The sequence below is a fragment of the Cimex lectularius genome, unplaced genomic scaffold (assembly GCF_000648675.2).
Source record: "Cimex lectularius strain Harlan isolate CLEC.00 unplaced genomic scaffold, Clec_2.1 scaffold1, whole genome shotgun sequence".
NCBI lineage: Eukaryota > Metazoa > Arthropoda > Insecta > Hemiptera > Cimicidae > Cimex > Cimex lectularius.
Window position 1 is genome coordinate 4400590 of NW_019392813.1, and position 15828 is coordinate 4416417.

General features: G+C 34.4%; 2 protein-coding genes and 1 non-coding gene across 4 annotated transcripts in view; 1 reads left to right on the plus strand and 2 right to left on the minus strand.

Moving 5' to 3' along the window:
* The window catches only part of LOC112127381, a 683298-nt gene that overhangs the window by 307813 nt on the left and 359657 nt on the right, over positions 1-15828 (plus strand). The gene's annotated exons all lie outside the window — the stretch shown is intronic.
* LOC106673696 (facilitated trehalose transporter Tret1-like) lies at positions 5919-15618 on the minus strand. Of its 2 annotated transcripts, none has more exons than XM_024228349.1 (3): positions 15560-15618; positions 7682-7859; positions 5919-7180 (listed from the first exon to the last, which is right to left on the minus strand). In XM_024228349.1, the coding sequence occupies exons 2-3, from the start codon at positions 7840-7842 to the stop codon at positions 6022-6024; spliced, it is 1320 nt and encodes a 439-aa protein (XP_024084117.1). In that variant the 5' UTR covers positions 7843-7859; positions 15560-15618; the 3' UTR covers positions 5919-6021. The 2 variants fall into 2 exon arrangements, with proteins under 2 accessions (XP_024084117.1, XP_024084116.1); XM_024228348.1 differs by lacking the exon at positions 15560-15618 and adding an exon at positions 14875-15058 and having other exon boundaries at positions 5920-7180.
* Trnad-guc lies at positions 11156-11227 on the minus strand. Its single transcript has one exon. It is a non-coding gene; the product is annotated as a tRNA-Asp (tRNA).

Below are 15828 nucleotides of genomic sequence, written 5' to 3' on the forward strand. Positions count from 1 at the left end.
TTCGGAGATCGTGAGATGCGGTCTGGTGTGACGTAGGTTTTAGAAAAACATTTTCTTTATCGGTTCAACGTTTCGATCTGTATTCAGATCATCTTCAGAGCTCTAACTGTGCCCTCTGAACACGACACACAAGAATGCAAGAATGGCAGAAAAATAACACTTTGAACCCTGAATATGATGTGAATATAGATCGAAACGTTGGCACGATAAAGAAAATGTTATTTCTAAAATCTACGTCTCACCAGACCGTATCTCACGATCTCCGAATAATCATCGACTAACGGTCACTAATCACCACTCATTCCTACACGAGAAGATGATGAAAATGTCAATGCAATGGTAAAATATTTTGATTCGGTCCAACCTTTTACAATTAACCAAGGCCCACGTTATCTGCAAAAGCTTGTTACGAAACAAATCAATAGATTTAAGAAAAATCGCGTAAATCCTTTCTTTTCACCTGAGTGTACTTTAGTCACTCCAAAGGAAATCCGGGAAGTCATTGACGAAGAAATAACAAGTCACCTGGACTAGACTAAATATCCGACCTCCTGCTGAAGAACCTTCCAAAAAAGCAATGGTCCAATTAACCCAGCTTCTCATTTCCTAGGCTACTCTCCGAATTTCTGGAAAATCTCGAAACTAATATTCTTCAAAAAAAAAAAAAAAAAAAAAAAACCGGGCAAGCCACATGAATATCTCTCGAGTTTCAGACCTATTAGTCTACTCAGGTCTTTGAGCAACATCTTTGAAAAAGTAATATCAAGACTGATTGAAACTCATTTAGCCACTCTAAATATTATAAAGGAAAAGCAATTCGTCTTCCGTCCAGTAGGTCAACTTGCCAGGGTAGTAAACCACGTTACAGAAGGTTTTATTATAAAAAAAATACGCGGGACTTGTTCTCCTTGATATAGAGAAAGTCCTCGACACCGTATGGCATAGTTATTTACGGAAAGATAGAATAAAATTTTCTCATTTAATCAAGATTGTGCATTTTTATTTGCAATTGAGGTCGTTTCGTGACACCCTTCGTCCCTGTCTTCACATTTCACTACTAAAGCCGGCGTCCCTCAAGGATCAATTCTGGGCCCAACATTTTTTTGCGTATTTTTCTAAACGTCTTCCCAAACCTGCTGCCAACTGCTCTATACTCAGATGTATTACGCTTTCCTATTCCTCCTGGAGGGTAAGTGCGATTTTCAAAATATTAATACGGAGCTCGAAAGATTAAGGCATTTTTGCACTAGATGGAAGCTACAAATAAATACGTAAAAACAAGTTGCATTCTGTTCACGTAGCTAAGCCGGTGTTGCTATATGCCTGCCCAGCATGGAATTTCACTAGCCACACAAATAATTAGAAGATACAAGTAATTCAAAATAAACTTTTACGGCTGGCCACTGCCTCTGCCAGAAATTTAAGGCTGACTGAGTAACATGAAAATCAAGGACTTTTTAGGCGTATTGGGACATTCGTCAGCCAAATGGAAACACAGGCGAATTAAGCATTATATAACTGAACTTTAATCTAGTCATAACAACATATTTGTTTATTTATTTATTTCATAACTGTAAATACCTATTTATTTCATTTTAATATTTATTTATATATTAGGTTAAATACTTCTGCTTTGTGGTTTTTGCACACATTTTTTCCACGATGCAAATTTTGTATGCTAAATAACTTTTCTGTGTATATTTAAATCGTATTGTAGTAGGAAGTTAGTACTATGTAACTTTCAAGAAAGAATTTACTTTTCTACTCAAATTTATTGCTTCATTAAAGAAAACTATTTAAAAATAAACTCACTGGACTAATCGGCTCCGGAACGCTTATAAGCTTACACATACTTATAGTTAACCGTTTACTATGTAGACCCAACTCACACATGCAACATGAAGGGCGATGGAGGTGCTACGTCACCATCAGCCCGTCCCCATCCACGCCAACATACATTGATTCCACTCATTCTGTTTGCTGGATGGAGTACTCGATATTCCTCCATCTACCTGTCCCCTATAATAAACTAATCTAAATTGGGGTCGATGGGGTATTTTATAAAATTTGCGCCATCGGTCCAAGTCTTACACACAACCTGAGAGTCGATGGAGAAGCTACTTCGCTATCAGCCCCTCCCTATCCACACCAATAAATACATTCTCTCATGCAAGGCTCACAAACAGAAAACACATAATTTAACTGCTATATACAATAAAAAATGTCCAATTCCCCTAAAAAGCGCAACAGGGGACCCTGAAACTCGCTACCGTGTTCGAGAACTCTTCTTAAATCCGGCGGCATGCCTTCACGCTCTCTGTATGGTGCCAAGGTATGACACGCTTCTATTATGTGGGACACATCGAGCAACCTTTCTCTTCACAAGAGGCATCTGCGCGGGCTTTGGCCCGTGTCAACAAGTTATTAAATTTATTAATCTTTATCCCTAGTTACTATGGAAAATAAACAATAAATACAAAAGGCCATTTTGGTCTTTGAGTGTTTATTTATAATTCATACTGAGATTAGATGAAAAAAATTATTTATTAATAATGTTTACCTGAAGCTTTCATAGATATGTCACGTCCGTGCAAAAGAAAAGGAAAAAAAATATTGCAATTACTTTCTCTCTCTCACTCTCTCTCTCTCTCTCTCTCTCTATATGTATATATATATATACAACAATTCAAAATAAATTATTAATTTTCCAAAAATTTGCTAATTTGCTAATTAAACAATAAAATAAAATAATATTCTTTCTTACAATATGAAAATTATTTTCTGTATATCTCTGTATATTAAGTGTACTTTTCCTACGCTCTAGTGTACTGAAATCATAAATAAACATTCATTCATTCTCACAAATAAAATACACAGGGTGTCCTTTTTAGATGGCCAGGCAGAATTTTTTCTTGAACATTATCGAAAAATCAAGAAATACATATTATGGAAATACGATTGATTCCAGTGTTTTCCTGCGCCCAGTTTCGAAAATTCCACCAATTGAAAATAACATTTGTGTAAGTGAATTCAACTTGAACATGCAACTTGAATTCATAAGTTCACAGGATCTATGAGAGAATATTTTCTTCTGTGTACAAACTGTACTGACCCAACATCTCTGAGAGAAACATTAACCTTCTATTATAAAGTCAGTGTCCCGACAGCCCCTGGACTAGATGAGAACGATATGATTTAAAACTGTATATTTTGAGGATATCTCTCTTTTTTGAAAAACCCAAAACCCTTTCCATCTTTTTAAGGAAACAACACAACAATTAACAATAATGAAATTTTGGAAATTTACTTTAATGTTTTTCATGTTGCCTAAATACAATGAGGCCAGTTGTGTAAACAATATCTAAACAATCAATGACAAAACAAACAAAAAAGTAAGAACCATATTATGCGTCTGCTAGCAGAGAGTACGCACTGTTTTTGTTAATAAATCGTTACTTAAAAAATAGTAGAAAAAAAATACTCTACATGTTTGGAAAATTAAGTTTGTTACGACGTTGTTAATTCGTCGTAAACAAGACAAACAATACGAAATTTTCAAAACATGTAAAGTATCTTATTTAAAAATACAATCTTTTATTAATTAAAAACGTGCGTACCACTACTTGCAAACCCATCCACAACATCTCAATTCATAAGATTTTTCCATAATGTGGTTCTTAAATTTTTGTTGAACCAACCGACTAGCATCAAAACAGAAAACGAAAAAACGTAAAAATAAAAATGAAATTAAGATATTTTTTCTCATTCTGTGACAAAATTTTGTTATTCCTTGATCCATTTAAATCTGATTAGGCCATCGTTTTAGTATAAAAAATCCTCTAAAACAATGCGTAAAAAATATATATATGTTCTCATTTAGGAATTCCTACATACTCCTGTTCCTGTCCAAAAGGTTGAGGTTTGCTAGTTCATCACTCTGTTGCCTTCAGTACCCTCTTACCCTACACTCCACTGTAAGCCTTATTTCGTTTATGTAAGGGATATTTTAATCATTCCTAGAATTTGAGTTGAAGGTGGAGGAGTCTAAAGCCTTCGGTGCTGCTTGACTGTCTGACATTACGTACATCTTTTAGTTCTTTTATAAGTATCTCGTATACATGGGGTTCTATTGCATAGAAGCTTGGAACCTTGATGATATCGGACAGAGGTATCGTAAGGTTAAACTTTACGACATTAACTTCTCCCCCTATTCAATTCTTCATTGGAGCGGAGTTCCTGCGATTTATAATCACTCAGGTTACCTCATACTTGGTGCATTTGTTCTATATCTAGTTGTATTTCGAAAGCAAAAGGTCTGAATTTTGGCCTTCTATTTGTTGTTTGTCCACCTGCTACCGTCTATACAATCCTATACTATGACCTGATAACTTCTGTACTATGATCTATAGTGTTCGTGACCTTCTACACTCTCATGTCCTAGACGATTTCGATGTCTCATGACGTTGTAGATACTTCTAATGCAGAAAACAGAAACTTCATATGGAAACAAAAACCATGACAAGTCATATTATACTAGTTTGTTGTCAGTTTCTTTGTCAGTTCATAATCAGTACAAAGAGGAGGTTACAGTCCTTGGCAATGGCCTGAAGAAAACTTAAATATGTCAATGTGTTCAAAAATTTAAGATAGTTTCGCCGTGATGTGTGACCTTAAAATAGATCGAAAGCTCGGCGTAACAACTGAATTTACTTTCCTCTTCAAGACCATACATTGATCCAGTGTACCATACCTTCTATACTCCCATGTCCTAGCCTGATTTCGTTTGTCTCACGAGTTCAGATATCGTAAGCAGTCCCAGACCGAGAGAGGAAGGTGGAGGAGTCGAAAGAATTCAGCACGGCTGTCATACAAGCTATTTTTCCAGCTGTAACTTTATGAGATTTTTCTGTGTGCCTTGTGGTTCTTGTACCATGAGTGAGAGGGCCTATTTTTCACTAATTAGTCAGCCTCTTTAGTTTTCATATTCAACAACATGTGCGATTGCAGGTTACGGTTTCTTCGATCGGCTATCTCATAATTGTAACATTACCACTGGAAGATCGGCCCTTTTATATGTTCTTGGGACTTATACGGTGATAAATTCTTACTTATAATTTGCAACTGTCAAAAATAAGGAAATTACCTCTATCTTCCATGTTTAAGGTATCTTATCAATTTTCCATCACCTATTGAAAAGGTACAGGGGCTTCAATACTCTTACAATCCTTTAGCAATTCAATTCAAAAATTTTCAGATCTGACTGGTTTAGAGCCACTTAAAAATAAATATTTATAAAGTGGTTGTTTGCAATTAGTCACACACACACAGACACACACACACACTCTCTCTCTCTCTCTCTCTCTCTCTCTCTCTCTCACCGCCGGTGCAAAGAGCAGCAGACTTGCAACTTGAAAACTGGATTCTTCCGGCCAGTTACCCGGTGTTCAACATGGAATTGGACAAGTTGTTTGTCCTGGAAAGGTTTTAGTTGAGATAAAAAAGTCAATGGCACGAGTGGGATTCGAACCCACGATCTTCGGCTTGATACGCCGCTGCTCTACCACTTGAGCTATCGTGACCTCGATCCACTCGGACACCAACTTCCATCTCAACCACACCTTTTGAATTTTCCCTCCTTTTTGCCATTTTTCAAATGTCGTGTAATCGGGTTGGATTCTAGTTAGTATATATATGTATATATATAATCTAATGGGAAAATATTATAATAAAATGGGATTGTGAAAGAGGCAATTATATAATTGTTACTATTTAGTGGACCGTCCTTTATGTCACCTTTTACAACAATGGTATATATATTTTTTTATTACGAAAATATATGTGAGGGAAATGTTGAAAAGCAAACAAAAAATGCTACTAAAATTTTCATTAAGTAAAAAAAAATCCATTTTAAAATAACAACTTAAATGGTTCGTTAGAATAAAATAAAAACTGCATTTAATTCTTCAATGTATATATCAGTCAGTGTTTTTGTATATATTGAATAAATACAAAGAAATAATTTTACGCACTGATTTTATTATCGTTCGCTTTTTGTTGGAAAGTATCTTGTATCTGTCCAAGGCTTTTCCCCGCTGTTTCCGTGATGACAATAGCGAAAGTCACCGTACCGATGATATTTACGACACAGTATACGACATAGTTCATGTAAGTGCCGAAGTAGTCGCAGATCGTCTGGTATTGGATGATGCAGACAAAAGTTCCGATGGCGCCGACCATCTCCGTGATGCCGCCTGCGATGGCCCTCGTGTGAGAAGGGAAGTACTCGGCCTGAATGGTCTGCATAATCGGCCCAAGCCCGATATTCGTTATGACCGAGAACGTGATCATCGAGACGTAACTGGTCCATTTATACGACGAGACATCTAATTCAGTGTGGCTATCTAAGTAGTAGATCAAAGCGATAACTGCGCTGAACAAGGCCGCACCCGCAGACGAAAAGATGAGCAAAGGTTTTCGTCCGACTTTGTCTGTCAGAAACGCCGCGGAAAATGTCGTGAGGAAAAGAATAACACCGAAGACGATCGTCATCTCGTCGCTTCCCAATAAATCGCTCAACTCTTCTTGGAAAGTCTGCGAAGCGTATATAACTATAGCTGCCATACCTCCGAGGTATTTAATCAAGCAGCAGAACTGCACGATTAAAAACGATTTTCTGTCTTTTTTCGTCGCGAACAAATCTCTCCAACTCCCTTTCAATTTCATGTCTTGTTCCACGGATTCTTTGATCCCTTGAAACTCGACTTTGATATCGCAGCCTCCTCTGAGCCAGCTGAGCGATTCAATAGCTTTTTCTTCGTTGTTGGCCATTAAAAGATAATAAGGCGATTCGGGAATGTATAAAAAGAGAATTGAGGATATCACAGGCACGACAGCACATACGTAAACATAGTTGTTGTACGACAGATAAGGACCTGAGATGTACGCGTACAAACAACCGAGGTACCACATAGACTGGAACTGTCCTGCGAGCACCCCTCTTATTTTAGGTTCGGCCACTTCTGCGATATACATCGGCACTACGGTGAACGAGATGGCAACAGCTATCCCGTGGATGATCCGAACAAGGAAAATTATGGGAATAGATCTTGTGGTCGCTGTCAGAATCCAACCGATCAGAATGAGCGGGGCTGAAATTTGCATCACGGTTTTCCTTCCATATCTGAAAAAACACATCAAAACAAGATGTTTACATAAAGCAACTTAACCAATGTTTTTGATTGTCCAAAGGGGCAAACCTTTCAAAATTCATTTCATTAGTATTACAAAGGATATTTTGTGAAAAAGGTCGGAAGCTGTGTCTGAGACATTGCACATTGTCCTTCATAGGACGTACTGATTCCAATTAAACGTTTAGTTAAATTTAGTTATTATCTACCAGCACAATCTGTTAACTAGGAAATTATAAGTTTGATGGATACGTGCAAAGCAGTCTTCACTCTCCTGTAATTTAACCACTAGACCTCAGGATTTTGATCAATCTTCTCCCTTAATAGTAAATAATGTGATGCATACAAGCATGTGTACGATAGAAAAGCATGTAACTTCATAAACTTAAGGAGTCGCTGGAAGTAAACGGCTTTCCAAATATTATATGATGTGCTGTTCTGTTAGATCGTAAATAACCCAGATTATTTCTTTATGGAGAGAAGAGTTTCCAGACCTATCTGCCAGCAGACCGACTGGAATGGTGGTGAACAGCTCGCCGAACTCGATGAACGATGAAATCCAAGAGGTTTCGGTGCTGGTCATCGGCAGGGGGCTCTCAGGTGAAGTCAGACGCACCAGGAGAGGCGCTGGCCAGACGTAAGAAGTCCCTGTCATGGCAACTGATATTGTACCTGGAAAAATTACAGTACAAAAAAATAAGATTATTGCCAATTTTTTTAATTGTAATAAAATGAAAATCAATTGCCTTTCGATGTCCAAAGAAACAAGCACGTTAAGGATATTTTACTGTTCTTTGATATTTAGATTGTTTTGGCTATTGACTTCAATGCGTTCGCAGATGTTGTTTGAGGAGTGAGGCCGAATTGGGAGCTGATGCTTTTATAATCACTAAATTTACTATTACATTGGCAGTTGCAATAACGCAAATATGGGCCTAACGTTAAACGAAGAACACGCGTATTGGAAGTTTTTGATTTTCCTATAATGGGGCTACGCATTCATTCTATCAACAACCAGAAATTGCCAAAGAAATAGAAACCAATTTAAATGCTAGAAAAATTCGGACAGTAATTAAAAATTAGAGGCTACATGTCATTCATCCTAGCAACAAAGGAAGAGGCGACAGTGGTCATAATTAAAGATATCATCGACCAGTATGAAGTACGTACAAAACGACGAATCATGATTTCTATGAAATCATTCATGCAAAACGTAAAAATTGGCGCAACTTATTGTCCACTTAAACGAAACGTTCAATCGACTATTATAGAAACTTCCTGAAAAATCATGAGAGAGATACATTGTAGGAGGGGACTTTAACAATATCCAGGTTGACTGGGAGTCCAGATAAACAACTAGAAAATAAAAATAACTAAGAAAGTGACAAGATTCAACAGGTAAGCTAACTTATTGGCCAAAAGATAAAAAAAAAATACCTGATCAGCTAGATTTTTTGTATCAGGAAAAGTCTCACCTAATTTCATTAATGTTGAGAAAAGTTTTGATCCAAGTTCTGACCACTCTTGAATCATACAAAAACTAAATGAAGGACAAAAGATGTTCGTAAAACATACTACTGACTGTAATAGTATTATATTTCATATTGAAATCAGGCTAAACATTAATATAAAACAAAGGATCAGCTTAATCGGGAAGAAAAAAATTTTAATATCGTAGAATATGCAGCGTGGAATAATACTAGAGAAGTAAAAGAATATTTATAAAACATCCAAAAAAGATTATATACTTGAATCATGAAATACTAAAGGCAACAACCAAGAAACCCTGTTGATAAGTCAGTTTTTAATTAAAAAAATACAAACAATAAATAAAAATACAAACTCTAAAAATAGAGGTGAAAAAAAGGAGAAACGCTTAGAAATTAAGGGTATTCACGATGTTTGAAAGATGTTAACTCGTGTTAACTGTAATAGAGAAATGTCTAGTAATATCGTGAATAGTAATATTGTTTTGTTACCATGTTAAACATTAATTTTTCGACAATACTGCGCGTGGCGATTGGTAGAACCAAAAATAAAGCTATAATCCTTGCTATCCTTGAAGGCTTGTTGTTGTTTATTTTGGTTTTCTTTTGTGTTAAATCGTAAGATGCCAGAAGTTAATAAAAATGAAAATTAATTAACTCTTTCATTCAAAATGCTATCTGTGCACTCGAAAAGTACTAACAAATGACATGTCGACATACCTAACTTGTATCTAACATCCTACTACTTTATAGAATAGGGGTTGTATCTGTTATGAATGAGAATATAAGGACAGGTCAGAAATTAACAAAAGAAATGTATAGGTCTGATTTAATTAACGGTCTAATTTTAGAATAAAAATACGTGTAAATAAAAAACAGTTGTTAAATTCATGGGTGACATGTTGGTTACCTACACCCTAACGGATAGCAATGTGACTACATTTTCGACCTAACACCAAACATTGGCCTTGGCCTGTTAGATCGAGCAATGTTTACTAGCCGATTCTTACAAGTCTAGATCATGGTTTTTCTCAATTAACAGGACCTGACAAAGTTAACATATTTAACACAATGATCGTGAATACTCCTATTATATGGAAAAGTTAACAGGACACGCTAAACCCTACTATTCGTTATGAAACCCTACACGAAAATTAAAGAACCTATCATCCCAATTCCACGTCTTAGAAAAAAAAAGACGGCTCATGGACAGGAGATAATAAAGACAATGCTAAAACATTTGCAATTCATTTGGTAGATATGTTTGAACAAAATGACATTGCTAAAATCAACTCTTAGATAATCCAAGGCGAAAAAATAACAACAGAATATGTTATTAAATATTTGACACCCACAGAAATAGCTAAATAAATAAAAATCATTTTAAATTCTAGGATAGCTCCACAATTCGATATGATAACAGGAATAATTTTGAAAAGCTTTCTAAAAATTGAATTTTAAAATTGACGAATTCATTTAATAAAGCAATCAAATTTAGGCATTTCCGAAATGTCTGGAAAGTTGCTAAGATCACCCTGTTACTCATCATCGTACCGCCCCATCTCATTCCTTCCAGTTTTCTCAAAATTATTGAAAAACGTTTTGTCAAAAATATTGAAACCCATTATTGAAAAAACAAACGTTATACCAAGCCACCAGCTTGGATCCGGAGCCAAGACTAGACGCATCGCAAGCTTTGGTTGATTTGTTTATATAAAAATTGTTAATAAGAAAGAAATACCAGTAACCTAAAATTTACTCGCGCAAACTGAGATATTGTTGTTGAACAATTATGACAGTTTTTATCGAATTCGTTTTATTTATCAAATGGTGGGCTTATTATCTCCGTAAACATTCTCGTATTTTGCCCTAAAACGGAAAAACATATTTTCTTGTGCTCAATGTGTATTTTGGGCATGTTTGGTTTAGTACTCTAAGATGAAAAGAAAAAAAAAAAAAAAAAAAAAAAAAAAAAAACGAGATATATTTGATATTCACGAGTTTTTAAATAGCATTAACAAGCAGTTGTATTTTTTAAAATAATTAATAATCTTTTTCTTTCCTTGGTTTGATTAAACTAGATTCTATTTGTCGTATTTTTATTTTAAATTATTCGCTTCAGCTGAATACAGAAACAATTAGTCAATCATGACGACCAAGTACAGAAAATAGTTGTTATGTGATTTTGAGGTCCTAATAAAGCAAAAAACTAATTTCAATTTTTTTTTAACTAAAAAAATTCCTTGAATAAAAATTTCGAATAGAAAAAATACAATAACTAATGAAGAATATTAAAAAATGAGCAAGAATACAGAATAAAATCTGTCGCTTCGACTGAATATTTACAATATGTATATAATTACAATTGGAAAGAATATAAATCTAGCAATTTTACAATATAGACAAAATTATATCTAAAAACTCTTCAGAGTAAACAAGGATATTTTATTTTAAAAAATCTTGAAAATTTAAAAATAAATCCTCCCCGGCGGGGAATCGAACCCCGGTCTCCCGCGTGACAGGCGGGGATACTGACCACTATACTACCGAGGACTTGTATTAAAACTAATTTAAAAGGGCCTAGGACATTTCTTTCAAGTCTGCCGACAAATTAATTTATAATTATTTAAATTAATAAATATTTGTTTAAATTAATGAGAGATAAATTGAACAATTTTCTATTGGGGGATTTGAAAACGGGGTGAAATTAAAGGGAGTTTTAATGAAACAATATACGTTTATAAACTGTAAGTATATATTTATTTAGAAATCGTGAGATGCGGTCTGGTGTGATGTAGGTTTCAGAAAAACATTTTATTTATCGTGCCAACGTTTCGATCTTCATTGAGATCATCTTCAGGGCCTGTGATTTACAAACATTGTTTACATATAACAATTACATTTTGGATGTGGAAAAGTGAATGTATACTATGCAAAATGTATTTTTATGTATTCAATCAAAGTATTTCTGCTCACTCAAAGTGTTTGTCTTCTGTGTAATTGTGCCATTCTTGCGTGTCGTGTCGAGAGTGCCAGTGAGATTTTGCGTTTATATACATTGGATTTTGAAGGGGTGGGGAAGGATGTCGGTATAGAAAAGACATTTTTGTATAAGGCGTCGGCTTCTTTGAGGTGCAAAGAGCCGACGAAGGGAAAAAATATTTTGGTAATGGTTCAGCCATGTGGTAAGTATATCTATTTTTTAATTACATTTTTTTAATGTTTCCCCTTTGTTTTGTTTTTTAAAATTTTACACTGCGTAAATTTTGACCAGTGTTTTTGCTAATGGTTCTTGGAACCGAGCAAAATATATTGAAAGTTTTACATTTTACATTGTGATGTATCAGTCGATTAGTTTTATTTACTAGGATATGAAAATGATATGCAGGATTTTATTTAGACCAGGTATATTAACATTTACAAAAATCAAAAGACACTTCTACTAAAGTAGGCAAATAAAAAAAACGTTGAATAAAATAAGATTCTTTTTAAGGACATTTTGAACCCATTAAATAATTTTTTTACACCAATCCAAAATTAAACGAAATTTAATTAGCGGGGGCAGTTTTTTTCTCCGATGCTTCGTGTTCATTATAAAAATACATAACTACTCGACATTAAATCCAAATTCAACTTGTTTACAACCATTTGAAAGTTGGATTTCCCTTTTTTTAGTTTTGATAAATTAGGTATATTTTTATACCAATTTAAATGGGCTAAAAAAGATTGAAATTCCTACAATATCCTTTTATGTTTTATTTTTACCTTTGGTTCTAATTTATTCATTGAATCCGAGTTTATGCCATTACGTTTAGTTTATACGGTTCGAAAACCCGAAAACGTTCCTAAAACAAAAAACACAAAATTTTTTATAAATCACAATTTTTATGATTAAAAAATCCTATGGTGCTTCGTGTCCTTTTAAAAATTCGTAACTCCTCGGCATTACATCAAAATTCCACTTGTTTACAACCATTTGAAAGCTGGATTTCTTGTTTTTTTGGACTGGATAATAAAGGTATAAATTTTATACCATTTTGAGCTGGCTAAATAGGTTAAATTTCCCACACGTTTTCTTTTTTCATCTTAGGTTCTAATTCAATCATTGAATCCGAGTTTAGGCCCTTACGTGTAGATTATATGGTTAACAAACCCGAAAACGTTCATAAAGATAGGTGGATTCTTTACAAAGTTTTTTACGAATCACAATTTTTAAGATTCAAAAAAATCTTAATGCTAAATAAGTCCTCCTGGTCTGACAGGTCTGTCAGATTTGTTTATAACTAACTATTTGCTCAATGTATATTATGTACAGATATCAATCAATAAAAAGTAAACATCTTTAAAAAAAACAACAACAAAAACAAGTATCGAAAAATAATTATCACTCTGTTTTAAATATTCACACCGAGTGAGCTTCTTTCTTTTTTTCATTTATCTCTTATTTCATACCAAACTAGGATATGGACTATATTAATTTCATATCACTCTTCTTCTTTGTTGAAAAATTTGCAAAATCATAAGGACGAGCGCTATGAATCGTTTTCAGGCCCATGAACTATGCATTTAAACAAGGTTGTTGCCAATCGGTATGAATCAATGATCAATTGTAAAGGAAGCGGGATTGATGGACAAGCTGAGGTAATTTATTGCACTATGTTTAAACACATTTTGATTACGAGTGTAGTTTTTTTATTGAATCGGACGCACCAACGACTACGAGATCGTCGGTTTAAGGTTTTATGTGAAAATCATTGAAAAGGAGTAAAAAATATTTTCTCCCAATACTTAAAAATGCATGAAAAGACATGCTTAAAAAATTGGCAGTGTCGATGGTTAGGATCGGCATAGGAGCTCTCATATATCACATGTATACATGTTGAACTGATTGCGTTTGAGGCAGAAATGACCTTGGTTGCCCCCCCCCCCCAGCATGACCTCCATGACATGAAGGATAAGGCCGAGGTCTAACCCCAATTACTAACACCCAAGGTGCTGATTCTCCATGCAAACCGGTCATTTATTTTAATTAATTATAAAAACTAGAATTGTGTGTGCTGATTTGATTTTCATTTCATTTTAAAATGAAATTAGTAAAAAGTAATCACAAATTATGTCAATTATGTTTCAATTATGTTTTTATATTCAGGTTTAACCGCATCTGATTTTATTAAAAAAAATATATATATATTGACCATCACTGGAAGTGTTTTCCGTTTTTGTCAGCAAGCAGCAAAATGAGGATCGTAGAAGTTGAAGTACATTATTTCTGACGCTAAAGAAAAGAAAGTAAACTTTCTTACAGTTGCAATATTGTTGAAATTGGATAAATTCCAAAGAATGTATGAATTTTTAAGGGAAAAAGAAAAATCTACCCAGGTGGATCCAGGCTAAAAATAACCGATTTTTGATTCCCTTAAAAATTCGTTTTTAAAGACATAGGCAAATATATTAAGCGCATCTGTTTATATTTATCAGAAAAATGTTTTGATAAGCTAGTACGAGTTTGCATAATTGTATATGTTATTAATGTTAAAATGAAATGCTGGACATCTTAGAGAAATAAATAGAACGTGCCACGAACAATCTCGTCATACTCATACTTCTTGGGGCCGCCGGAGCCACGATTGTGGCTGCTGATGGAAATATGCATCCAAATAAAAATTCCTTTTTACGGACAATGTTTTAAGCGCATCTGTTTATATTTATCAGAAAATTATTTTCATAAGTGAGTATGATTGTCTATAGTTTATGAGTTATGAATTTTAAAATGAAATTCTGAACATCTTAGAGAAAAGAAATGTTCCCTAGTAAGAACAGTAAAAATTTATATTTTTTCATTTGAGATAAAAATGAGTATTCAATGATTTTACAGGGTACATAAAACGAGTCCGCATTGGGTTTTTCAAAAGCAAATTTTATGGGCTTACTTTCTTCGTAAAGTTTTTTGGTTTATGAATGTTTTTTTTTTTCATCCCGAGTCCTTTTTACAAATGATAAATATCGAGTTGTTTGCTTAATGGGAAATCGCTCGCAAATAATAATAGGTAAACATCAATACTCAAAAATTATAGCCATTGAATTCATTTTATTGTTTTTTCTTTAAAATTGTCATTTAATTAAATTCTTTACGGTATACTTTTCTCGGTTGACCCGATTTCCAACTAATACATATAGTTTGTTTTTGATCGTCTACTTACATGTCAGACATGCCATCCACTGACGAATTTTCCTCCCCATCACCGCACAGTTGACAAATGAATCAGGGATGTATCAGGGAAAATTCTCGATAGGTCCCGCTGGGATTAAATTCGCAATTCGGCCCCAACCTACGTCTACCTCTTTACCGTATGACGCGTCTCGGCACACAATGAAATAACAAAGGAGGAAAACTACTTATGATAACAAAGTTTTGTTTATTCACATTCGTTCCATATTAACTAGTTTTCCTTTCATCGAGTCAGTTTAGTTCGAATGCCAAATTCTACGTCGTGCTATCAATTTTCTGAGACCACAAGTCAGCGTGGTAGTGTACTCTTAGTTTTGAACAATTACAAATTCACATCCTTCCATTACAACATTTGTTCCAACGTTCATAGATTTACAGGCTAGCATTTACTTCAAGAGAAACAGCATAACGATGGCCGTAAATGCCCGCAAGTTTATATTTGTGGCCAAAAAATGAAACCGTTATGTAAACAAAGAATGCGGCCGCCTTGAGTTTGTACAAAACATGTTTAACTACTACGAACGATACAGCAATAATAGCCATTGAAATCATTTTAAATTTTCTTCACAATTTTCCTATAGTTAAAATATTTCTTGTTTACTTCTCCGGTTGATCCGATTTCGTCTTAGTACAAATTGTCTTGATCGTCTGCTTACATGTCAGACATGCCAGCCACTGACGAATTTGCCACCCATCACTGCACAGTCGACAAATGAACTAGGGCTGTCTCAGGGGCCACTTATCTACAATTTATGTAATTAAATAATGAAAATGGACTTCCAGACTTTCTGACGACAATCAAAAAGGAGATCATAAATTTCTTTTATTTGTTAAATCGTAAAAGTTTACCATGGTGTGTTGTATCCCCCGTAAATTTTTCACCTGACTAGTATCGCATAATTCAGTATTAATCATGAAAAAGGGT